The 27,061-nt window shown below is 41.4% G+C and overlaps 2 protein-coding genes across 16 annotated transcripts in view; both read left to right on the top strand.

Moving 5' to 3' along the window:
• The window catches only part of LOC115175776 (rho guanine nucleotide exchange factor 2), a 69,489-nt gene extending 59,216 nt beyond the window's left edge, over positions 1–10,273 (top strand). For 4 of the 5 annotated variants that reach the window (XM_029735281.1, XM_029735282.1, XM_029735284.1 and 1 more), the window contains 5 exons: positions 1,843–1,884; positions 3,713–3,763; positions 4,432–4,767; positions 5,005–5,167; positions 8,548–10,273. In XM_029735281.1, coding sequence (XP_029591141.1) covers positions 1,843–1,884; positions 3,713–3,763; positions 4,432–4,767; positions 5,005–5,167; positions 8,548–8,621 — 666 coding nt within the window. In that variant the 3' untranslated portion in view covers positions 8,622–10,273. The remainder of the gene's footprint in view (positions 1–1,842; positions 1,885–3,712; positions 3,764–4,431; positions 4,768–5,004; positions 5,168–8,547) is intronic. The other variant, XM_029735280.1, reaches the window with a different exon arrangement.
• A 3,337-nt stretch (positions 10,274–13,610) lies between these two features.
• The window catches only part of LOC115175775 (tropomyosin alpha-3 chain), a 36,915-nt gene continuing 23,464 nt past the window's right edge, over positions 13,611–27,061 (top strand). For 6 of the 11 annotated variants that reach the window (XM_029735278.1, XM_029735276.1, XM_029735275.1 and 3 more), the window contains exon 1: positions 25,771–26,554. In XM_029735278.1, coding sequence (XP_029591138.1) covers positions 26,423–26,554 — 132 coding nt within the window. In that variant the 5' untranslated portion in view covers positions 25,771–26,422. Of the gene's footprint in view, positions 13,864–15,481; positions 15,608–25,770; positions 26,555–27,061 lie in introns of those variants that run through there. The other 5 variants (XM_029735273.1, XM_029735270.1, XM_029735269.1 and 2 more) reach the window with 1 other exon arrangement.

The following is a 27,061-nucleotide window of genomic DNA, read 5'->3' as shown; positions in this document are numbered from 1 at the left end:
TAAATATAACATTTTAAAGGATTTGCGCATCATCCGCTTTCCCGGGCCAGTAGCTTTTAGTTGGCACTGGCCCGATGTGCCACAAGCAAATTTACCTGAATGTCAAACCCTGCAGGGCATGCTACTTTAAAAGGTGGCTAGTCATTATTAGCCTGGTTCTGTATGGAATACAGGTACAGTATGGGACACGGGTCAGGTCATTATTGGTGCGACCAAATCATGTGCTGATGCCATCAACTGAAAAAGTTAGTAGCACTAGTGTCACCTGTGGAAAACGTTAGTCTAGAGCCCTAGCCCAAGTGGAAAAAGTTCGGGAACCACTGCATTAGGGCATTTACAATGGATAACAAAAATTGTCCGTGTAGTCCCTCTGTTTCAGTCCAATTTCTGTTTGGTGCCTAATGATGCTTTGGAGTTTCAAGTGAAGGCTTCTGTTATCTGAGTCTTCCGCTCTCCGAGTTATTATAGCTTGACAGCTCTGTTTCAAACAGTGCCTTGGAGTATCCATGGCAACATCCATTTTTCCAATCACCATTGTTTTATGAAGCCTGTTTGACAACTCTATTCTGAAATGTCATGACAATAATAGGAACGTTTCACAATGAAGCCCTACTGGTTTACTTAGAGAAATATTAATTAATTGCAAAAGTTGAAAAGTACACTGAACAAAAATATAAACGCAACATGTAATGTGTTGGTTTCATGAACTGAAATAAAATATTCCATATGCACAAAAAGCGTATTTCTCTCAAATGTTGTGAACAAATTTCTTTACATCCTTGTTAGTGAGCATTTCTCCTTTGCCAAGATAATCCATCCACCTGACAGGTGAGGCATATCAAGAAGCTGATTAAATAGCATGATCATTACACAGGTGCACCTTGTGCTGGGGACAATAAATAAAAGGCCACCCTAAAATGCCACCGATGTCTCAAGTTTTGAGGGAGCGTGCAATTGGCATGCTGACTGCAGGAATGTCCACCAGAGCTCATTCCGGATAATTTCATGTTCTGAAACAAAACTGAAAATGTCACTGTTCTTCCATGGCCTGCATAGTCACCAGACATGTCCCCCATTGAGCATGTTTGGGATGCTCTGGATCAACGTGTACGACAGCATGTTCCAGTTCCCGACAATATCCAGCAACTTCGCACAGCCATTGAAGAGGAGTGGGATAACATTCCATAGGCCATAATCAACTGCCAGATCAACAATATGTGAAGGAGATGTGTTGCGCTGCATGAGGCAAATGGTGGTCACACCAGATACTAACTGGTTTTCTGATCCACACCCCTACCTTTTTTTTAAGGTATCTGTGACCAACAGATGCATATCTGTATTCCCAGTCATGTGAAATCCATAGATTAGGGCCTAATGAAATTATTTTCATTGACTGATTTCCTTATATGAACTGTAACTCTGTGAAATCTTTAAAATTGTTGCATGTTGCATTTTGTTTTTGTTCAGTATAGTTTGTTAAACATTTTTCACCTCCATCAAAGGAATGGAATTTCTATTGTGATATGAAGCAATTCTATAATCTATCAGTGAGTCATTTGCTTCATTTAATGGAATTTTGAATTTCAAAAGACCGAAACCAAGTGATATGAGGATCATACAGATATTTTTGTTTAAAAGTATTTTCGTTTACTGTATTATGTTTGCATGAAACACTTCTCAGTTTAGCTGTGTGGCATTAATTGGTGTTTCGTTTATTTAATTTATTCTTACACCAATTCATCTGATATTGCTTTCTATCATGTTTTGAATAAACAATAGTTTATTCACAACAATTGTCAAATATAGTGTTGATTTAAGTGTATAATATTTCAAATTTCCCAGGACTGGAATGGGAATCAGGCTGGAGATAGGCCCTCAACCGAGGTACAGTAGTAAATGTTCACTCAATCTCATAAAGAACTACTGTCACTTTATCCGTACATGGCTAACTAGCTAAGAGAACCCACTGAAATATTTGGCTGGAGATGGCGGGAGGTTGTGTTTGTTTTATTTTGTGTGTGTGTGTGTATATCTACAGTGGGGGGGAAGTATTTGATCCCCTGCTGATTTTGTACGTTTGCCCACTGACAAAGGATCAGTCTAATTTTAATGGTAGGTTTATTTGAACAGTGAGAGACAGAATAACAACAAAAAATCCAGAAAAATGCATGTCAAAAATGTTATGAATTGTTTTGCATTTTAATGAGGGAAATAAGTATTTGACCCCCTCTCAATCAGAAAGATTTCTGGCTCCCAGGTGTCTTTTATACAGGTAACGAGCTGAGATTAGGCGCACACACTTAAAGGGAGTGCTCCTAATCTCAGCTTGTTACCTGTATAAAAGACACCTGTCCACAGAAGCAATCAATCAATCAGATTCCAAACTCTCCACCATGGCCAAGACCAAAGAGCTCTCCAAGGATGTCAGGGACAAGATTGTAGACCTACACAAGGCTGGAATGGGCTACAAGACCATCGCCAAGCAGCTTGGTGAGAAGGTGACAACATTTGGTACGATTATTCGCAAATGGAAGAAACACAAAATAACTGTCAATATCCCTCGGCCTGAGGCTCCATGCAAGATCTCACCTCGTGGAGTTGCAATGATCATGAGAACGGTGAGGAATCAGCCCAGAACTACACGGGAGGATCTTGTCAATGATCTCAAGGCAGCTGGGACCATAGTCACCAAGAAAACAATTGGTAACACACTACGCCGTGAAGGACTGAAATCCTGCAGCGCCCGCAAGGTCCCCCTGCTCAAGAATACATATACATGCCCGTCTGAAGTTTGCCAATGAACATCTGAATGACTCAGAGGACAACTGGTGAAAGTGTTGTGGTCAGATGAGACCAAAATGGAGCTCTTTGACATCAACTCAACTCGCCGTGTTTGGAAGAGGAGGAATGCTGCCTATGACCCCAAGAACACCATCTCCACCGTCAAACATGGAGGTGGAAACATTATGCTTTGGGGGTGTTTTTCTGCTAAGGGGACAGGACAACTTCACCGCATCATTTGACGGGGCCATGTACTGTCAAATCTTGGGTGAGAACCTCCTTCCCTCAGCCAGGGCATTGAAAATGGGTCGTGGATGGGTATTCCAGCATGACAATGACCCAAAACACACGGCCAAGGCAACAAAGGAATGGCTCAAGAAGAAGCACATTAAGGTCCTGGAGTGGCCTAGCCAGTCGCCAGACCATAATCCCATAGAAAATCTGTGGAGGGAGCTGAAGGTTCGAGTTGCCAAACGTCAGCCTCGAAACCATAATGACTTGGAGAAGATCTGCAAAGAGGAGTGGGACAAAATCCCTCCTGAGATGTGGGCAAACCTGGTGGCCAACTACAAGAAACATCTGACCTCTGATTGCCAACAAGGGTTTTGCCACCAAGTACTAAGTAATGTTTTGCAGAGGGGTCAAATACTTATTTCCCTCATTAAAATGCAAATCATTTTATAAAATTTTTGACATGTGTTTTTCTGGATTTTTTTGTTGTTATTCTGTCTCTCACTGTTCAAATGAACCTACTATTAAAATTATAGACTGATCATTTCTTTGTAAGTGGGCAAACGTACAAAATCAGCAGGGGATCAAATACTTTCCCCCCCACTGTATATAGCCTATTACCATGAGTAATGGTGTTGGTATTTGCTCTTGATTGTGTTGGCGTAATATTTATTGTATTCACTGATGGTGTGTTTTTCAGGAAGTGTATCAGAGGCTGGTCAACCTTAGTGCCCACCTTCATGCCCTCCAGGTCAGTGGATGCATCTCGTTGTACCAGACCTGAGTCAAATACAATTGTCAAATAATCTTTATTTAGCTGAGTTTGCATTTTCTGGACTATTTCATTTGTTTTAATGTGCCGAGAAGCTCAAGTATTTCAGCATATTTTATATAATGTTTGACCCAGGTCTCCCATATATTTACTGTGGAGTTTACAGTAGGATGTACCAACTGATGTAGAATTTAGTTAGTTACAGTTAGTTAAAGTAGACCTGCTTAGGTTTCTGCTTGTTGTAATCTGCTTGAATAGTAATGTATTATTTTCCTTCCATTATCTCACAGTTAACAAAATAAATGTATTTTATATTGTGGCATCTATAAATGTATCCAGATTTCTTTTTTAAATAACTTTTATGTAGGATTAGCCATGACTAGAATAGAGTATATTCATATAAAGTGGATGAAATGGTATGTAAACATTATTAAAGTGACCAGTAGTCTCTAAGGTGCAGGGTAGAGTACCGGGTGGTAGCCGGCTAGAACAGTGACTAAGTTCAGGGCGGAGGCCGTCTAGTGGTGACTGTTTAACTGTCTGATGGCCTGGAGATAGAAGCTGTTTCTCAAACCCCTGTCACATGGACCAGTCTCCTCATATCTCCCTTCATTCCCTTCTAACTTACTCTCGTTCTCCTCTCCCAGGGCACTGTGATCAAGCAGGACTCCATCCTGGAGCTCTGCCTGCGCTCTGATGGCCCGCCAGTTGATGCCCCGACCACGCCCACCGGACGGGTGTGGCGCTCCCTGTCACGTGACGCAGGCATGGCCGAGGCCAGCACAGGGGCGGCCATTGGGGAGCTGGCCCTGCTCCAGAGGCAGCACAGCCTCCTGCAGGAGGAGCTGGGTAGGCTGCGGGGGGCCGATGGCCGCCTGAGGGATAGCGAAAAAGCCCGCGCCCAGCTAGAGAGGCAGGTCCGCGACATGAAGGCCCACAGTACCACCGCGTTTGACAGTGTGGGACCTGCAGGCTCAGAGCAGGTAGAGCTACTCACTGGCACTGTGGGTAGTTGCACTTAGCTTAACTAAAGGGGGATGCACTGATTCTTAGCCAGCTCATTGTTGTGGATGAGAATCTGAAAGATGGGAATATGCTCTCAATCAACTGAGTTGAGTTAATATAGGTAATACATTAGCCAAATATAGAAATGAATTGTCCGTAGGCGTTACAATTTGATTTGGTTTGTCGTTCCACTTAACACTTGTCATCTTGCCTAGGTTCCACCCCTTCGTAACGCATGTGAAACCAACGCGGACACCAAATTGGCCATCCAAGAGTCAATTGAGCATTCAGAGGGGCATCAGGATGGCAGTGATGTGGAGGTGACGTCAGATGAGGAGGAGGAGGCCAAAGCGTCACCGCGCTCGGAGAGTCCCCGAGGTGTGTAAATGTTACGTTTGGCATGTCTCTTGATGTAATAAGATGAGTTTTGGGCAACCCTTCCCCCTCTTTTGTTCCATGCTGGCTGAAAACCTAGCTAGCCAGTTACTAGCTAACACCAGACACCGATGAATGCGGAAATCTATAAGTATCTTTGCCTTAGATGAATAGGAGAAACCTCTAATTGGCTGACACACTGCAGTAACATTTTGGCACCAGGGGCCGGTTGCACCAGCCTTTGTAAAAAAGTTGGTCATAAATGGTAGATCGGGCGTAGCTACATCCGACGTTGTGATCAGAATTTACACCTGTTGCACTAACCAAAAATAAGACTATTCGTAGCTAAATCCGACGTAAGCAGCGCTCATTCATGAGATTAGAAGATTCATAGTGACTGTTGCTAGGCAGCGCTCATTGCTTACCTTCAATCAGTTTACAAAAGTAAATATATATAATATATATATTTGGCGCAATGGAAGCCCAGAAAATAAAAGTAAACTTTTCAGATACTGAAATAAGACTATAGAGCTGTATAAAAAACATAGAAATTCTAACAGTTAAATTGAATAGCAATGCTACAAACAGGGGAAAAGAACTAAACCTGGAAGTAGTAAAGTAGATGAGTGGAGTGGGGAGCTTGGCTGCAGGTCAGTGGAAGAGGTGTGCAAGAAATGGAAAGATCTCATGACATTCACACCCCTTGATTTTTTTCTACATTCTGTTGTTACACAACCTGAATTTAAAATGGATTAAATTGAGAAGTTTTGTCACTGGCCAACACACAATACCCCATAATGCCAAAGTGAATTTGTTGATTAAAATTTAAAAGCTAATATGTCTTGAGTCAATAAGTATTCAACCCCTTTGTTATGGCAAGCCTAAATCATTTCAGGAGTATAAATGTGCTGAACAAGTCACATTATGGACTCATCTCTGTACCCCACACATGCAAATATCTGTAAGGTCCCCCAGTTGAGCAGTGAATTTCAAACACAGATTCAACCACAAAGACCATGGATGTTTTCCAATTCCTCACAAAGAACGGCACCTATTGGTAGATGGGTAAAAATGTAATAAAAAGCAGACATTGAATATCCCTTTGAGCATGGTGAAGTTATTACACTTTGAATGGTGTAGCAATACACCCAGTCATATTTATGTAAATTCAACATTTCTGTATTTAATTTACAATACATTTGCAAAAAATGTCTAAAATCTGTTTTCCCTTTGTCATTATGGTGTATTTTTTTTTTATCATCTATTTTGAATTCAGGCTGTAACACAACAAAATGTGGAATAAGTCAAGGTGTATGAATACTTTGAAGCCAATGCATCCGATGATGCCCGGAATTGCCATGATCGGCAGCAACTGTAGCAGTGATTTCAACGAGTAGCGTTTGTAGCAGATGATGCATTCTTTTTAAACCAATGTCTAATATCCATGTTGATGGTAGCCAGGTCTACTGACCACTGAGGCGCATTGTTGTTTACCTAACGCTCCACCCACTATTAATGTGAGATGGGAAAACGAGACGTGGCTTCATAATGCATTTATGATGGGTCTTAAACTGTCAGTCATAATTACTTGAGCCATATTTAATTTAACATAAAATATTTTCGGGAAATGGGATATACAGTGAGGGAAAAAAGTATTTGATCCCCTGCTGATTTTGTACGTTTGCCCACTGACAAAGAAATGATCAGTCTATAATTTTAATGGTAGGTTTATTTGAACAGTGAGAGACAGAATAACAACAACAAAAAATCCAGAAAAACGCATGTCAAAAATTTTATAAAATGATTTGCATTTTAATGAGGGAAATAAGTATTTGACCTCTCTGCAAAACATTACTTAGTACTTGGTGGCAAAACCCTTGTTGGCAATCAGAGGTCAGACGTTTCTTGTAGTTGGCCACCAGGTTTGCACACATCTCAGGATCTCCCAGGCTGAGGGAGATTGACAGTTCTTTTGTGTTTCTTCCATTTGCGAATAATCGCACCATCTGTTGTCACCTTCTCACCAAGCTGCTTGGCGATGGTCTTGTAGCCCATTCCAGCCTTGTGTAGGTCTACAATCTTGTCCCTGACATCCTTGGAGAGCTCTTTGGTCTTGGCCATGGTGGAGAGTTTGGAATCTGATTGATTGCTTCTGTGGACAGGTGTCTTTTATACAGGTAACAAGCTGAGATTAGGAGCACTCCCTTTAAGAGTGTGCTCCTAATCTCAGCTCGTTACCTGTATAAAAGACACCTGGGAGCCAGAAATCTTTCTGATTGAGAGGGGGTCAAATACTTATTTCCCTCATTAAAATGCAAATCAATTTATAACATTTTTGACATGCGTTTTTCTGGATTTTTTTGTTGTTATTCTGTTTCACACTGTTCAAATAAACCTACCATTAAAATTATAGACTGACCATTTCTTTGTCAGTGGGCAAACGTACAAAATCAGCAGGGGATCAAATACTTTTTTCCCTCACTGTATATCATAAGTCTATTATAGCAAATTCAAATAACAAATACTTAAATATATATCTAATTTAGATACTGTACATTTCATTCAACCATACATTTTCTTTGGACGGGCCAGGAGGTATTCAATGGTAGGGCGGGCCAGGCTCCCTAAGGTCCGCCTTCAACGCCGGCCCTGCTGTAGATGCTTTAGTGTTGTTCATGTCAGGGCTTTCAGAACGGAGTAATTCTGTTCTAACAGCAAAAAGCAGCATTATCCAAAATTTAAAGAAATATAACATTCCCTAGAGGGGATATCCCCACTGCAGAATCATTATACAGAAATGTGCTTTAGCAGAGATGAGCTCACCTCTGTCCTCTCAATAATGCTAATGCAAGCCCACACACAGTTTTATATAACACATCGATTTTGTGATGAGGCACAAACTCTCTTTCTGGCACACACACACACCATCGCTGCCCTTCTGACCTCATGTTCTCTCTGTGTGCGTGTGCGCGTGCGAACACCTCACATCCCTCTGCTTCTGTCAGTGTTAGGTGTGTGGGTGGAGATGTCTTTCCAGACCTAGTACTCAGCTCACTTATTATACTCCCTGATGAGACATTACAGTGCTGGTGTCTCTACTCAACACAATTTAATATATATATATATATAGGCTAGCATCCAAGATGACTAATGCTAAAAAGCATATTAACGTATGTGCCAGAAAAGGAACGCACTACACCAATGATCTGCAGCCCAACGAAACAAAAGGGAGTACAGTACCCTTGACGTTTGTATGAAAATAACCTGTTTGCCACTATTCTAAAGAGTCTGTGATTAACAACTATCTATGGCAATTATAATAAAGGCCATGCGTTTTTTTGCAACTTATAAATTGTTAATTGGCTAATTGTCTCTTTACTCAGATCTTCAGGACATTCCAGAGGAGAGCGAAGCCACAGCAGAACTACCACGAGAGCCTGACGTGTCACACTGCTAATGACCCTCCAGAAACAAAGACTGGACCCCACCTCCCCTACTCTCAAAAATAGGCTGAAGAGAACTGAACTTGAAATAGTCTTCCTCTTTTTACACTAAAAAGGAAGCATCATATTCATTTTCAAATATAGATCTATATATTTGTTCTGTGGCTTTTGCTTTACAGTACACGACCAGTGGCAATATGTGACTTTACGTTATATTTTTTCGTATTTCTTGCTTGGGATTATTTGGATATGTACTGCTCCATTTTGGAATCGATGCTGGACCAATGAGGGCCTATTAGAGTGGCATGAATAACAGGAAGGGAGTAATGCAATGATGATATTCCAAAGAAGAACATGCAAGAAATGGACAGCAAATATAAAAGCAGTGAATAGATAACCAAATCTGATGGGTTTTGTCTATTTAGGCGAATGGGATACTGAATTAATGACATTGGTTGGATAGCTGCTATTGTGCATTAGGATGTTGGATGCGGACATATAGGTAGCTGTTTGTGCTGGGACACACACAGATACAAAAATATGACACACAGACACAAACATGCACAAACACACACACAGTCATCCGCGCTCACACACACACACTTGAGTCCTTTACATTTCCATAATTAGGGTGATCTAATTCTCAACGCTGTTTATGATGCTAATGATTTGTTTATTTATTCTTCCGTCCTTCATTATTTAAGCAGGTAAGTTAAGACCTCAAGCATTAGTGACTGTATAAGAAGTAGAGGTAGCACTGTATTTGACTCTCCCCTAATTCTCATGTTTTTATTTAGAAACCACATGGTAACAGCATAATGACATAATTATTATTCCAAAATGACTTACTTACCCACTGGTTTTGTGGGTTCATTTCCTGCAGGGATCACATACATATGCTTTAAATGTATGCACTCAAAGTAATGTAAGTCGCTTTTGTGGCACATGTATATTACTTGGGGATTCTTCGTCACGAATATAGGAAAGTGACAATTGTTAGCATTTCATTTCAAGTAGTTACCAGAATGAATTATGTAGTTACTAAGTAAATACCTGGCAATAAGGGAGAATGAAATAAAGTTTTATCTAAATGGGCAAAATAATGCAATCACTATATGGATCACTACAGGTGCACCTACATATAAGCAGTGTAGTTTAAAAGTTGAACTCCAGTGGACTTGGTCGACTATATAAAACATTTCAAAAACTGTCAATATTGCTTTTGGTTTTCATCTTTACAAACAAAAGACCAAGACGTTGGAAAATGGAACTAGGACAATGCGCCATGTCATCCGTTTTGAGATGCCTTGAGGGATAGGGGAATTCAACTTTTTCCCAACACGGAAATATAAAATGGAGTGTTCTCTATTAAGGACTAAACCAGTGACTTTGGAGACAATTTTTGAGCAACGGACAGCCGAGCAACCATTATATTCGCCTTTACATTGTTTTGAAACTAAAATGCTTTAATTGACACCTTGTTGTAGTTTCTTGTCATCTGTTAATTTGACTCTTGTACCATATTTTGCTGGCTTGCAGAGTGTGTATAAATTTGGCTGAAAATGACAAAGGCAATGATTTTGTGTATGTCTTTGATGAGGAAACTACTGTATTCAATTGCGGTTTACAGAAAGCCATACTAAAGATATAAATGTCAAATCCAAAAGTTTTGCCTCCAGTTGTTTTAATATTAAAGTTATAGTGTCAATAGGCATAGTTGTGCATCGATGACATATCCACTTGTTTTGACAAGTTCTTACTATACCCTGTGCTGGTGTAAAGGTCATATCTTCCTGATTTGTGCTCCACATCACTTGGGCCCTCTGTCAAAACAGCAAATGGTGTAGTAATGAAGACTTATTTCCACAATTGATCATACCCCTGACACAAACTGTTAAGGTAAGTGTGTTGGCATTATGCCTATCCTAATTGGAAGTATGCCTAAGTGAAGGTTTGTGACAGTTGTCATAAGCTGTCATGACTGATATCTGTATGTCATTATTATGACAGTGTTAGGTAGTCCTTGTGATGAAAAGGTCCAAAGAAGTGTTATCGACAGTTGCTCTTACCTGAAGCATTGCCACTGCATGCTGGTAATTGAATATATCTCTGCTTTAAAGTGGTACATTGTACAGACAATCAAAATCATGGATACCAAAGCTAATCATATCAGACTTTGACGATCCCCTTAGTATGTCAATCAAATTCGGTGGTAAAAAGCAGCTGTCTTTTGGGAAGGACTGAGCTCAAGTATCCCACTGTCTCACACTCTGTAGGCTGACACCGCTTCCCCAAATACCTCCCCCTAAACCCCTCATGATGGCTTAATGCCTCTACCGAAACATCAGGTCAAACCTATCAAACCCCAACACACTAACTCCCCCTTCTCCATCTCTTTTCCCTTTTAACCTTTTTAACTTCCTCTATACAATATTGTATTCATTTCCCATCTCTCGTCATCTCTGACCCTCTTACTCTCATTTTCTCTTAGTCTATGGCTCTGTCTAGAAACAGCCCCTAGCCCCGACTCACCTGTCCAGTTGTTTCACATATCCATGAGAAGTCGTTTCTGGACAGGTTCCATCTCCCTCTCTTCGGCATCTCTTCATTTCTCTTTCTCCCTCCCTCTTCCTCCCTTTCACAGTCTAAACCTGGACACAATATTGACCATGTGACATGTATTCTCCCTGTTCTCCCATCGCTAACCCTCTCACTCTTGTCCACTACCTCTCTCTTTCTCTCTAGCTATGAATCTATCTATCCCTCTTTGTTTCTTTCTATCCCTCCCTTCCTAATCCTAGGGACAATGTCAGCCAAGTAACATGTATAAATATCCCATAGCTGGCATAGTGGTCGCCCTTTTACGCCCCGCCTGCACCCCATTTATCATTGGAATTTCCCAACGTTGGGGATGCCATGGCACTGTAAGCCCAGACAAGCTCCGGTGGTCCAGGAGAGGAGCAAGGGGAGTGGGGTTACCGGGAAGCTGTACTGTACCTCTTTCCCTTCCTCCCCACCATGTCTGTCTTTTATTTTCCTCCTGCACTTAAATAATCGCCTGATTATAGTATTCGTAAAGTTTTAGGTAGGTCACAGTACAACCAAACTGGCTGAAATTGTTCTTACATTTTAGCAAGTGTGGCAACTATTAGAAGGGTTAGAAACCTTGGATGTGACCTCAGCTCTAGCCTCCAAAACTAAGGCCTATTGTCAATCAGGTCAAGCGTTAACCGGCAATAGCCGACACCCGCAGAGCTGATGTTTTGGCTGTAACCTTTATTTAACTAGGCAAGTCAGTTAAGAACACTTATTTACAGTGACGGCCTATGCCTTTTTCAGGGGCAGAACGACAGATTTTTACCTTGTCAGCTCGGGGATTCGTTCCAGCAACCTTTCGGTTACTGGCCCAACGCTCTAACCACTAGGCTACCTGCCTCCCCAGTGTAACTGCGTTGGAGTTGGAAAATCAGTGAGAAGCTGCTCTTGGTAATTGTCAGGAAGCCACACCCGTCTCACTCGCGTTTAATGTTCAGAACTAGAAAGTGTAGGCTAAATAGAAAAAATTATGCTGAAATTGAAAATCATTAAACAAAATAATGAGAAATTCTATCAACCTGATCGAGGTGTAGATTTAGTCTCGCACCTCTAGTGTACGAACTTCGGCTGCATGGGATTTATTTTAATGCAACTCTGTGCAGCCAATGTCCGCTTTAGGTATAATGCCGGGAGCTGCTTGGGGATTTGACGTGTATGTCGGCTAAAGCAGATCTGATTGAATCCGGCCCTAAGTGTTGTTGACTTTTCCACCTTGATCTAACCCCTGAACCTCTGACCTTTAACCTAACATTTAACTAACCTAACATTTAAAATGGAAAGGCGTCTCTCTTTCAGTCACTCTATCTTTGGCTGTCAAGTTTATGTTTAAGAGCGTTGGAGTTTGCAGTAGGAGTGTCAGGCACATGAGCAGGTGTTGCTGAACTGTTATAAGAGTTATGAAGTAATATAAGTTTATGACCTCAATGTTTACTATGCCATGATTCTTTAGTATAAATTGTTGAGATGAAGTGCTTTCTCCTTGTTAGCATGTCTAAATGATCCCAAAGTGTCTAAAATGAATTGTTTAGTTCAATAAAGTTAGTTTTTAAGATGATTTGGACATGCATTGGTTTTTGGACAAAAATGTGAAACATTTTAGCGTTTGGAGACAGTGGCCAGGTAAAAACCAAAGGATAGATTGCTGCCTTGTTGATATAATCCTTATAGGGTAACCAATCCAATATGTAATTTGGATGAATAATAAGACAAGGTACTACTGTTTGGTGGTTTTGTTGCCAAGGTTGTTATCTCAAACACTGAAGCTAATATTTTCAACAATTTAAGGTGTGCCCAGAGCTATGCTATCAGGGTTTCCTGATTTGTTATGGGAGTGCCCACTACCCTGCACCCCTAGACACCTCTGTAATTCGAACCCTGTGTGTGTGCATGCATGCGTGTTTGGAAGACAGAAATATAACTGTTTCTTTTGTTTTATGACAGCATCTGCCTAATCCTCTATGCCCCACTCTCATTGTCCTTCTCTATATTTCTCTATTCCACCATCTCACTTTTTATTACTAAAAGCCCACACAGCAGGAAATGTACAATATATGTTAAATATGTCAAAGAAAATGACAGCTGACACAGGAAGACAGCGTGAAATGGATGGGTACTTGGGGACCAGGCTTTCTTTCTGCCGGTAGAAGTTGCCCGTATGCACAGATCTAGAATCCGCTTGCGTTCCCCAAACCTGACCTTAACCATCAGGGGAACAGCGCAACATCAAGGTAAGTTCATCCTACTTTGCTTTATTATGGAGAGGGAGGATCAGCAGATCACTTTGAAGAACGGAGCTTTAAAGGATTGAGTTGGGTGGAGCCAGAAGGCTAAAGTGGGAGGTACATGTTTGTGGGTGTGGCCATCTACACTTGGGGATATATATGTTCTCTATCTATCCATGAGTTTGGTCTCTCCTCTGATCTTTCTCCCTCCCTCCTCTCTCTCTCTCTTCTGTTCCACTGAGTTGACCAGACTTGACTGTCCTGCACCCTTTACCCCCCACCCCTATCTTTTCTCAGTCAAAAAGGCCAAAAAACCTTCGTAAAAATGGAGGCAGTCAAGAAGAAGATGCTTATGTTGAAGCTGGATAAGGAGAACGCTCTGGACGCGGCAGAACAAGCTGATACTGACAAGAAGGCAGCCGAGGAGAGGAGCAAGCAGGTGGGCCAACAACATTAAAGAGAAGGGGGGGGGCTCTATCATGGAGAGGGACATGGACACCTTGAGCGGTCAAGGAGCTAACTATAAGCTACTACTACCCTAGGGAGCAAAACTGGTTACAATTATGTAAATTATTTTGCGTCATGGTCAGGTTGTATATTTATTGTACAAGGACGTTTTTTCCGACGTCTTTTTAGTGACCAGAAAAAGACGTGTGGGTTTGTCATAAATGGCACCCTAGTCCCTATATATAACACACCTTCTGACCAGAGCCCTGTTTGTATTGTCTGTACAAGTGGAAATCCAATTAACCACCAGAAAACTTAATTTTAATGTCCCATGACAAATTTTGCCCACTGGGACAGGGATGGGAGGTGGAATGTCTTGAAAGGTGAAATGGCGTAAAGGTTTCCATGAAGTGGCTGTGTTATTGAAAATGGTCAGTAGTAGTCATCTGCTTAGATATAACTCAGTTACAACCTCTAGGCCTGTCATTGTTAACAGTTCAGAGGTAATTGGTCAAACAGATGTGAAATGTTATATTATTGCAATATACTGGTTAGTGAAAGAGTCATCTCACCTGCTTTTCTAGATGTGTTTGTAACAGATTTGTATTTGTGTGTAAATATATATATATATATATATATATATATATATATATACTTTTATTTGTAAGGGTTTTCTTTTACATTCCAGTGATTTAATGTATTATTCTTGAAAATTAGGTAACAAGTTCATGACATTACTATAAATACTAGAGGTTAAGATATGGTTAAGAATAGGACCGAGTTAACTGGACTTAACTGAATCCAAAGTGACCCCTGTCCAGGAACAAAAAGAGAACTGGAAAATTCAAAACCATGCCAAGACAACTTGATAGAAACGTTAGACCATATTTATCTCATTAGCAAGGCCAGACAGGCTGTCTGTCAAGGCTGGAGTGGTTTAGCTAGTGATCTCTCCACTGAGAAATTGCGAAGGGCTAGACACTAGGATGGAATACGACGGTGGATTCTTTCAGTGAGTGATTGTCCATCCAGAGGGAGTATTTATATCTAGATGGCGTTGAAGTGGAACCACGCCAGGCCTGTCATCAGGCTTTAGGTTACTTGTGACAAGAGGACAGGTGAGGCAGCTGCAGAGATGGGTTCAAATAGTATTTGTTTTCTTTCAAATACTTAAAAAAAAACTTGCCTGGTGCAATGGGGCCAATGCAATAGTCTCAAAAGTGTAAAACCGGCCCATGTGCCACCCCAGGAAGGCTCAATCAAATGCTCAAAGTATTTTAAAGAAGAAAACTACTATTTGAGCCCAGGCTTGGGTGACAGTCAAGATGCCTTGATGAATGGAGATGGACAAGGCTATGAGGCTATCAGTTAACAAATACTATTTTCACACTGATGAGCCGAGCTTTACTGTGCTGGCCTGGTTATGTATCCACCATAGTTTCTTGAACCTTTGCTGGAAAGGTCAAGGTGAAAAGAAAATGACAGAGTCAGCACAGTACGATTCAGGTCCGCACCATAGTGTGAAAAGGGTGTGCAAATCTCACGCGCCCTTTCTCCATCTCTCTTTCCTCTTCTTGCCCTCCCTCCTTCTCTCACTCTCTCTCTCTCAGCACGAGGATGAGTTGCTCCAGATGCAAAAGAAGCTGAAGGGAACTGAGGATGAGCTGGACAAATACTCTGAGGCCTTGAAGGATGCCCAGGAGAAATTGGAGGTTGCGGACAAGAAGGCCGCAGATGTAAGTGTGTTGTGTTCTTCCTAGGTCTTACATGAAGTATTACGAGGACAATAAAATAGCTGACCCTGGACCAGTGGTTAGGTGCGTCTTCTACCAACTCAGCTCCAGATAAGTAAACTTTCCTGAGACCTAAAGACTTGTGTTAGCGCCAAGAAGTGATTCCTAGGCTATTTGTTACGTGGGTTAACATGGTCTTAAGGAGCAGGGACGATCCTGGTTTGACACCAGGCCGGTCACATTGGTGCCATGACCTAGATGTTGGGGTTGCTTTGGAAACTATGAGAAGTTCGAAGAGGTGTTGTGGAATTGGTCCAGTGATCATCATCATCAACAGCAGAGGGTGTAGAATTGGTCTAGTCAGGCCTCCTGAGTGGCGCAGTGGTCTAAGGCACTGCATCACAGTTGCTAGCTGAGCCACTAGAGATCCTGGTTCGAGTCCAGGCTCTGTCACAGCCATCCGCGACCTGGAGAACCATGGAGCAGCACACAATTGGCCCAGTGTCGTCTGGGTTAGGGGAGGGTTTGACCGGTAGGGATGTCCTTGTCCCATCGCGCTCTAGTGACTCCTGTGGCGGGCCCGTGCGCAAGCGCGCTGACACGGTTGCCAGGTGTACAGTGTTTCCTCCGGCACATTGGTGTGGCTGGCTTCCGGGTTAAGTGGGCATTGTGTCAAGAAGCGGTGCGGCTTGGTTGGGTTGTGTTTCGGAGGACGCATGGCTCTCGGCCTTCGCCTCTCCCGAGTCCGTACAGGAGATGCAGCGATGAGACAAGACTGTAACTACCAATTGGATACCACTAAATTGGGGAGAAACATGGGTAGTCCGATCTAGTCAGATGCTTTAGCAAGTCCCAAAGTTATAATAGGCTACAAATAAGAGCTTTGAACCTGGAGCGATGCAGCATTTAGCAAATTTGAAGGCACCAAAAGCCTCATACCTGCTCATAGTACATACTGTATGTCAAAGCAAACACACTTGTGCTATGAAAACACAAGTTTATATTTATATATTTTACTAGTTAAGTTGACTGAGAACTCATTTACAGGAATGACCTGGGGAATAGTTACAGGGGAGAAATGAGACAATTTGAAGCTGGGGGAAACTAGGTGGCCATGGTATGAGGGCCAGATGGGGAATTTTAAGATAAGTGCCATGGAATCTTTGGTGACCACAGAGAGTCAGGACACCCGTTTAACGTCCCATCCGAAAGACGGCACCCTACACAGGGTAATGTCCCCAATCACTTCCCTGGGGCATTGGGATATTTTATTTTAGACCAAAGGAAAAAGTGACTCCTACTGGCCCTCCAACACCACTTCCAGCAGCATCTGGTCTCCCATCCAGGGACCATCCAGGATCAACCCTGCTTAGCTTCAGAGGAAAGCCAGCAGTTGGATGCAGGGTGGTATACTGACCACAGGAGGTTAAACCTGGTGCCTAGTGTCTCCCCTCCCTCCCATTCTTCTCATTCCCTCCGGTCACCCATCCCTCCCATTCTTCTCATTCCCTCCAGTCACCCATCCACAGCTGCTGCTGTTTTATCCACATATTCTGACCATGATGACATCCAGTCGAACTGTGACTATCACACTAACCATGCTACCATTATAGGGACAATAATCATCGATATTCTCACTAGAGTCGAGTTCGTCAAGTCTGGTCCTGGGGACCAGGCTTTAGTTCCAGCCCAGCACTAACACATCTGATTTAACTAATCAATAAGCCCTTGAGTTGAATCAGGAGTGCTGGTGCTGGGCTAAAACAAAAGCTTGTACACCCTGTGGGTACAAAGGAACAGGTTTGAAGAACACTGGATCTAGTTGCTGTTACGTTACTAGCGATAGAAACACAAGACACTAACCATCTCCAAAGTCATCAGAGCAACAGATACTATAACCATTCCGACTTTCTGAACGACACATGACATTTGGATTCACAAGCCATAGTGCCTTTAACCATACATTGCCAAAGAGGGCCTGTTTTAGTTTAGTCAAGAAGTATGTGAAAATCACAGAGCCCTGCATGTTTCTGGGATGATAATTTAGTGACACTTTTTGACCTACCCTTTTAGTCCTCTTTGGTGACGGTTCATTTTGAGCAGTAAACCGCTGGAGTTAAGGGTTAACTCTAGTGCTAGGAAGCTAAGGTACAATTCAAAGGTTTGGTTTTCATGCTAATTTTGGATAGTGCACACAGGCTTTACTATCTGAACGCTCCCCAAAGAATGGAATAGAATATAACAGACCTTTTCTTGTCAATTTGCACAGATATCGTTATTTTTGCTGTGACACTACATACAAACATGACAGACTGGGAGCAGGACAGGGTCAGCCACAGAGCGGCGCCCCTGGAGAAGTGTGGGGATTAAGGGCTTTGCTCAAGGGCACAGTTGCTGTAGATGGCATGTGAGTTATTGATGCCAGCAATCCTCTAGTTGCCAGGCCACTTTTTCCACTGGGATTTGAACCTCCCGTTACCAACCTCCCTCTCTAACCTTGAGGCTATCACAGCCAAGACTATACTTGGGTTGCCAATCTCATCCTAGTCCCCTCCCCCCTTTCTATTTCTTTACTGTTCTCTTCCTCTAGTTGTTTAGGTGTCTTTTTCTCATTCTACAATTTCCCTTTCATTCCCTTTATGTCTCAGTAATTCTCTCTCTTCCCTCTCTTTGTATTTCCCCTAGTTGACTGTAATGAAGTGCTTTTCTCCGGACTCTAGATATAGAACAAGCAGCAGCTGTCATCATAATAATTTGCCTCAATAGGGAGAATGCATGGAATGACCATGTTGAAATACCAGAGGAGCTTAGGTGTGTGTGTGTGTGTTGCAGTAAATAGGTATTGTGGTGCCTTGGAGTGATGATTACCCAATGACTCGTATGGTTTACAACCAGCCAAGGTCATTACGGGTGTTATGTGCTCTTGTCTGGTCAGTCTGCCCTACGCTGTCTGTACAGTTATGTACAAAATCATGTGACTGTGCGTGTGTGAGCTTCAACATTGAGTTTAGTGGTCTGAAAGGGGGACAGAATTGGGCATAACAGAAATACCAGAGGGGGATGTACAGCTGCCTCATTGGAGAAGACAATGGGACAGACTTACTAAATGCAACAAAAAAAAATAACGTTATACATGCACTCACCTCCGTATGTATTTGGACAGTGAAGCTACATTTTTTTATTTCGCTCTTTACTCCAGCATTTTGATTTGAGATCAAATGTTTCATATGAAGTGGCAGTACAGAATGTCACCTTTTATTTGAGGGTATTTTCATACATTACCTTTTAGAAATGCAAACACTTTTATGTATCTAGTCCCACCCATTTGAAGATGTCATAAGTATTTGGACAAATTTCAATCATACTGTATTAAAGTAGTCAAAGGTGTAGTATTTGGTCACATATTCCTAGCACACATTGTCTAATCTACAAACTTGATGGATGGATATGCAGTTAGTTTTGGTTGTGTTTCGGATAATGTTTTTCCCAAAATGAATGGTGAATAATGTATTATGTCATTTTTGAGTAAATGTTATTGTAAATAAGAATAGATATTTTCTTAACACTTCTACATTAATACAGATTCTACCTTGATTACGGATAATCATGAATGAATCATGAATAATGACAATCATACCCCGAAATCATGAATAAAAATCATACCCCAAAGAAAATTCTACCCTCCCATGTTATTGGTAATGGTGAGAAGTTAGCATATTTCGTTGTAGCCTCTAAACGGCATCTCACTCGCCATTACTCATGGTTCATTCATGATTTTTCTTAATCGTGGAATTATTAGGATTCATTTAGAAGTGTTCAGAAACATCTTACCAACTCACTTAGAAAGAACATTACTCCAGTCATCATTCACCGTTCAGTTACTATTGGGCAAAACATAACACAACCAAAACAAACAAAAAATGCATACAAAATGGTTGTAGTCACAAGCTTAATGTAGTCATTGCGTGCAAGAAATATGTCCAAATACCTATGATTTCTTCACATGGGTGGAACCAGATATATAAAGTGCTTTCATTTCTAAACGGTAAAACAGATATGTATAAAAATACCTCAAATAAAAGGTGACATTATGTACTGTCGTCTCGTGAAATGTTTGATCTCAAATCCGAAATGCTGGAGTATACAGCTAAATGTACAATTTTTGCTACACTGTCCATACGAAGGAGAGTGTTCTTTTGCCTGGCTACCCATACACCTTACTATACACCACACCCGCGGACGTTCGTTTTCTCCCCGCAATGAGTCTGGATCTGAGGACCTCCCCGACCCTACACCAAATGCGAACACATTCGGGCAGTCTTATTGGTCCAGAAACCGATAGGTTGGGCCAGAGCCAGAACATACTTGGGTAAAGCAGCGATTTGAAAATGAGTCATTGGCGTTGATACTCTGATTGGTTAGAGATGATCCAATCCCTAATTACTTTGTTTTGTACAACTCCCCTCGTGCCCCTCGTCACCAGAAATGACTTCAATGATGGCATCCTCAGACTAAATAAAGTATGTAGCGAACGACAGAGCAGTGGAAGAATTTAGGGTGCATTGTCAGGCTACATGTATTTAGGTTGGCCCCCACCTTCTTTCCCCTATAGCTGGTTATGTCCTAAATATCTCCCCAGAATAGAATCATTGTTCCAAAGTGACAACTAGCTCAACATGAAGCAATAGTGTCAAAGAGATTAGTGAAGGGCATTTATCCCTGCAGTGTATTCAGATCTCTCCAAACGTTGCTCTGCACTGTGTGTGTATTTGTGACTGTGTGTGTGCTTTTTTTTCTGTGGTCCTTTTGCATGTGCAATGTGTGTGGTTGTCTGTATGTGTGTGTGTCCTTTCCAGTGTTACTGAGTCTCAGAGGAGTCAGAGTTCTAAACCGTTGGGACAGACCTCTCTTTAACCTACGTGGACCGTCTGCCTCTCTCCACATGCTCGGGATTAGCGTCATAATAAGCCACACTAAAGGACAGTTTTATGACTGCCTGAGTATGCCTTGCTCCTTACTCTCTTGTATTAAATCACGGGTACCCAGCTTTCAGCAAGAGGGTAAAGAGCAACTCAATCTTCGCACATTAAGGAGCTCTCAAAGCTCCGGTCTTTCAGCAGCGCTACTTAGCCAGCAGCTAATGGCTAAAACTCCTGTTGAAGGCATAGTGTAGCATGCAGTACTTACTAACAGCTAACATATTTTAGCATGTAGGCTACCGCTATGCCCTTTCTTACCATGATAACTCCTGCTAACAAATTTTGGTTGAAATCTAGGTCTAGGAAATTTAGTCTAGATGTAGCCTAAATTGTCCTCTGTGTCCAAATCACTAGGACCTTAAAATGGTCCACACACAAGGAAACAGTTGCAAAGAATGCGCAACAGAGCCCCCCCCCTCCCCCCAATTTGGCATGGCCCTCAAATCCTCAAACAGTTCTACAGCTGCACCATTGAGAGCACCTTGACTGTCTGCGTCACTGCTTGTATGGCAACTGCACCGCCCTCACTACAGAGGGTGGTGCGGACAGTCCAGTACATCACTAGGGCGGAGCTCCTTGCCATCCAGGACCTCTACATCAGGCGGTGTGAAGGCCTGAAAAATTGTTAAAGACTCCAGCCATAAACTCTTCTCTCTGCTTCCACACGGCAAGTGGTACTGAAGCATCAAGTCTGACAACAACAGCTCCTGAACAGTTTCTATCCTCAAGCCATAAGACTGCTAAATAGCTAACAAAATGGCTACATAGACTATCTGCATTGACCCTTCTATAATTTTGGGGGGTCTCTATACACACACACACACACACACACACACACTTAATTTGCAAACACACACAACATGCACACAAGTGGCCGTTTAACGTCGGGCTGTTTAAGATCAGGGAAGACGATTTGTTTTTCTATGAGCATGGCCATATTTCTATGACAGCATATTGGATGACTGTCATTCATATTCCATTCGTCCAGCACAATGTAACATCGATAGGTTTAGTCTACTACATGATACTTGAATGTGACCTATACCCATCATGAGGTTGCTGTAACATAGCCTATAAATGAAACTTTATAAAGTAGGTGCACAGGTCAAGAGACAAATTGGAGTAATCAAGGTGACAGATTCAAGGTGACACATTCAATACCGCCTTGCACACTCTTGCCTGCATCTAGCTGATATAGGGTCTATACCCCTATACATATATAATTATACCACTCCAGTATCCCTGCACATTGTAAATATGGTATTGGCAGACCCTGGAACTGACCCTGTATATAGCTTACTTACTTTTTTGTTCCACTTGACTTTTTTTATTTATTGATTTATTTTACAGTACTACTGGATTGTTGGGAAAGAGCAAGAACGGCATTTCACTGTACTTGTGCATGTGACAATGAAACTTTAAACGTGAAAATAGCTTCAACTTAACCTGTTATGGATAGGGGGCAGTATTTTCACGGCCGGATAAAAAACGTACCCGATTTAATCTGATTATTACTCCTGCCCAGAAACTAGAATATGCATATAATTATTAGCTTTGGATAGAAAACACTCCAAAGTTTCTAAAACTGTTTGAATGGTGTCTGTGAGTATAACAGAACTCATTTGGCAGGCCAAAACCTGAGAAGATTCTGTACAGGAAGTACCCTGTCTGACCATTTCTTGGCCTTCTTGATCATCTCTAACCAAAACAGGGGATCTCTGCTGTAACGTGACACTTCCTACGGCTCCCATAGGCTCTCAGAAGGCGGCAAAAAGCTGAATGGTGGCTTTGCAGGCCCTGGCTGAAAAACACTAGCGCATTTTGATAGTGGTCGATCAGAGAACAGAGACTGGAGGCGCGTGCACGAGGCGACCCCATGTTTTTATTTTCTCTGTCTTTGAACTAAAACAGGGTTTCCCGGTCGGAATATTATCACTTTTCTATGAGAAAAATAGCATAAAAATTGATTTTAAACAGCGGTTGACATGCTTCGAAGTACGGTAATGGAATATTTAGAATTTTTTTGTCACGAAACGCGTCGGGCGCGTAACCCTTCGTCACCCTTGGATAGTGTCTTGAACGCACGAACAAAACTCCGCTATTTGGATATAACTATGGATTATTTTGAACCAAACCAACATTTGTTATTGAAGTAGAAGTCCTGGGAGTGCATTCTGACGAAGAACAGCAAAGGTAATCAAACTTTTCTAATAGTAAATCTGACTTTGGTGAGGGTCAAAATAGCTAGCCTGTGATGGCGAGCTATCTACTCAGAATATTGCAAAATGTGCTTTCACCGAAAAGCTATTTTAAAATCGGACACCTCGATTGCATAAAGGAGTTCTGTTTCTATAATTCTTAAAATAATTGTTATGTTTTTTGTGAACGTTTATCGTGAGTAATTTAGTAAATTCACCGGAAGTGTTCGGTGGGAATGCTAGTTCTGAACGTCACATGCTAATGTAAAAAGCTGGTTTTTGATATAAATATGAACTTGATTGAACAAAACATGCATGTATTGTATAACATAATGTCCTAGGATTGTCATCTGATGAAGATCATCAAAGGTTAGTGCTGCATTTAGCTGTGGTTTGGGTTTTTGTGACATTATATGCTAGCTTGAAAAATGGGTGTCTGATTATTTCTGGCTGGGTACTCTGCTGACATAATCTAATGTTTTGCTTTCGCTGTAAAGCCTTTTTGAAATCGGACAGTGTGGTTAGATAAAGGAGAGTCTTGTCTTTAAAATGGTGTAAAATAGTCATATGTTTGAAAAATTGAAGTTTTGGGATTTTTGAGAAATTTGTAATTCGCGCCACGCCCATCATTGGATATTGGAGCAGGTGTTCCGCTTGCGGAACGTCTAGATGTATTAACTAGGACACAAATGTCATGGAATAATATTTATAATTTTTCAATAAACTTACTGTTGGAAACTTAGTTCTATATCTAATTAGACCTATATACAAGTAAAATTTCACAGTTATGTAAATGTATAGGGATACTTTGGCCATAGCAATGCAGAATCACTGACCACATTTACATGCACACCAAATATCCCGTTATTTTTCACAATACTCAATATTCTGTTTTTGAGTTGACTCAAATAAACATCATACCCCGTTTACAATAAAAAGCTTGTATCCAGGTTGAGAACCCCGGAGAAGATGCTTAGGATATGCTAATCTAAAACGGGAAATTGTGGCATGTAAAAGTCTTGTTCCGTTTTATCCCATAATATACGAAACTGAGCCTGCGCGGACCGTGAAAAACCGCGTTCTGCGCAGGCTCAGTTTCGCATATTATGGGTGTAGAGTGACGTTTTCATCTGCTTGTCAATCAAATCACTTCAAAAAGTAGGCTACCTGCGCAGTTTGATCAACAATAATAATTTACTATAACTTTAATTAAGTTTCTACTTATATTTCCGACATTTGGTAGGCTATTTGTTTGTCAACTACGTTTGATACACGCAGCTTCTCTTCTGTCACAACGTGTTGCCCCAAAAGACTAAATAAAGTAGAATAATGTCTGACATTGATAGAATTAATGCATTAGTAATCTAAATAACACCAGTAAAGTTGGCTGTTTCGTTTAGGGACTGGGGAGAAAATGCAATTTCTCCCAAACAGTGGAATGATTGTTCCTGTACGAAATTGAATTGATTTGGACTTATTTTGGGCAACAGACAAAAACAACAAAATGCACAATGCGGACCCAGAGGATATCACTTGAAAGTATTAATTAAAACGCTTGTTTCCAAAGTGGTCCTCGATGGTTCATCGTGTGTGACTATGTGCTTGGTATGTGTACATTTGTCCAAATGTCATGAGTTTGACCAGTTTTAAGGAAATTAAAAGCTCATAAAACGGCAAAACACTCTTCTGATAAGACTTCAGCTCGTCTTGGTTGCATATTTTATGTGGTTGAAATACTGTCTGCTTGCATAATGTTGTAAAAAAACAAAACATGCATTTGCATTTTCTCAAGAGATGCTGAAATAAATATTTATCCACTACATGTGAGAGGTTATAGGCCTACAGTCAGTGTCCATATTTGTTACTATTCCATTTAACCCATATGAATTTAAATTAGGAATACTCTGTTTATTCATGACTACAGGGATACTCATGAGAATAATATCAAATGTGCATGTAAACAGCTTATCCCGAATAAAACCTTAGCGAGATATGAGCTTCTATTCGGAATACTGTGTGCATGAAAACGTGGTCAATGTGCAGACACTCACTCAAAAATTATCTCACAGTGCCAAACACGTGGTCTGGGGCGACACTTGGTGGTCACTACTGGAAGTGCAAGTGGACAATCAATTCACCTACTGAGAACCATTCGCACCACACGAGTGAACAACAAGGTCGTGTTTTTTAGGCACCAAACGGAAGAAAACAAGGAGGGACTACCTGGATTTGAACAATAAGAAATGCTTATTTTCTTTTTCTCTTGGAAACTGTTTTAATATTTTCAATTGAGTGCCCTAATAAACACAATCCTGGGAGTGAGAGACAGTGAGGGCCAAGGCCTGTTTGAAACAGAGTCAACTTCACAGATCTGTTTATTCACTGAAATTGAAGAGTTCAATTCCATTCAAAACACTATCTCACAAGGAAATATTATTTTGGGCATAATTGAAATAGTAGCTAGGCTTGATGTTTTCATAACCCATCTTTAAACCAACATTTAACAAGACATGCATTTTCTTGTTTTATATCACACTGAATTTAGTGATGGTTCACAAGTAGTGACTTGATTTGTGTTTGTGTTCTGGTGCATGTCTCAGCATCCTTCAGTTGTTGTGCAACAGGAAGGAATGAAGAAGACGTCATATTTGGTGTCTGGAGGCTTCAGGTATAATGTGTTGACAAGCAAACAAATGTACACATACAAAGCACATGATGAACAAGTAGGCATACCATACAAAATAGCCTGTAGATAGACACACACTTACACCGTTCAAACAAATGTGTACTAAATCGTGATGTTGAGATGACATTCTCATGCAGGTGAATCCCCCCCCTACGTGTACTTTATCATATGGTACCTCGGGAGTGGCTTGGAATGCGAGTGATTTATAAAGGATACGTCACTTCACCTGGTCAGGACACGTGTAACCAAGGAGTGCCTTCCGGTCGAAGAGACATTGTGCTCAATGCGCTGACGGGATCATTTTTTAACTTTCCTTCTGGGGACCAACTAGTGTTCTAGGGGCTGACTCTGGATCAGCATTCCAGTTTATTGTCTACGCCAGACAGTTGGGTGTGGAGCAAGCCGGAAGTGGGTTGAAAAGGAAAGAGCTGAACCAAGCGGGCAGGGCATAGTGATTTGGAGACAGGGGAGAGAACGGACAGCAAATCCCTTGTTAAGCCCATTTTGAATTCATTCGTTTGATTGAGCTTAAATTATAACCGCGTGCAATTGAAAGAATTCGCCCCATTTTCCACAGCGGAAGCCAATGACTTAGGACTCTTAGCTTGCCACGTCTGTAGAATAAAAAAATATAACATTTTTGCGGCTTCCTGGCAAATGATAGCAGCAGAAACTATTTAAAACATCTAACCGGATTAGGCTACTTTGAAAACACGAATTTTGGACGAAATTAGGTTAGACCAGTGTCAATTTTAAGTGCGTTATTCAGTGTCCCTGCTGTTTGGAGGAAGAACGCATATTCCCACCCCACTACAATCAACGTTTGACCATTTGGCAGGGCGTTGCTGCTTTTTTTCTCTCCCGTTCCGAAGAACTCGTGCTGAAGTTATAAAACTTTTTAAAGAAAGGGGAAAAAACTAACTAGGACTAGCCTACTTCTCACAAACACAAGAACATGTCTGGAAACAACAGTATCGACGCGGTTAAGCGAAAGATCAAAGTTTTACAGCAGCAGGCAGATGAAGCCGAAGAGCGAGCTGAACTTCTTCAGAAACAGGTCGAGGTGGAGAAAACATCAAGAGAACAGGTAAAATGATATTTTACAATCATCCATCGACATACCCATTTTTGTTGTTTTTTGGCATTCAGACAATATTAGATCAACGTGCGCAGATAAGCTACATTGTTTCTTTTTAAAAGTATACTACCACTGGGACTGGTTTGTCATTCATGCAATTAATTAATCTTTTAACGTTACACCTCCGCCCTACAAGGAGCCTATTGACATGGGACTTTTCGTAGCAGATTAGGACAGTGGTACCCAACCGTTATCTGTTCCTGTACCACCACCAACATTTCACTCTGCCGGAGTACACCTGAAGTATCCTCTCGTACATTTTACCAGTATATTTATGGCATCATGAGTCGTAGGCCAAGTCTTAGTACCGCTGGTTGGGAACCACAGGGTTAGGAGAGCATTTTCGCGAAACCTTTTCCTAACCTTAACCTAATTCTCCTAACCTGCTACGAAAAAGTCATTTCCGGTCGTAGCTGTATCGAAGTGAGGTGTTTTTAGGGAATCTCCTATTGACAC

Source organism: Salmo trutta, chromosome 36 (genome assembly GCF_901001165.1).
Source record: "Salmo trutta chromosome 36, fSalTru1.1, whole genome shotgun sequence".
Taxonomy (NCBI): domain Eukaryota; kingdom Metazoa; phylum Chordata; class Actinopteri; order Salmoniformes; family Salmonidae; genus Salmo; species Salmo trutta.
This window is presented reverse-complemented; position numbering and strand designations above follow the sequence as displayed.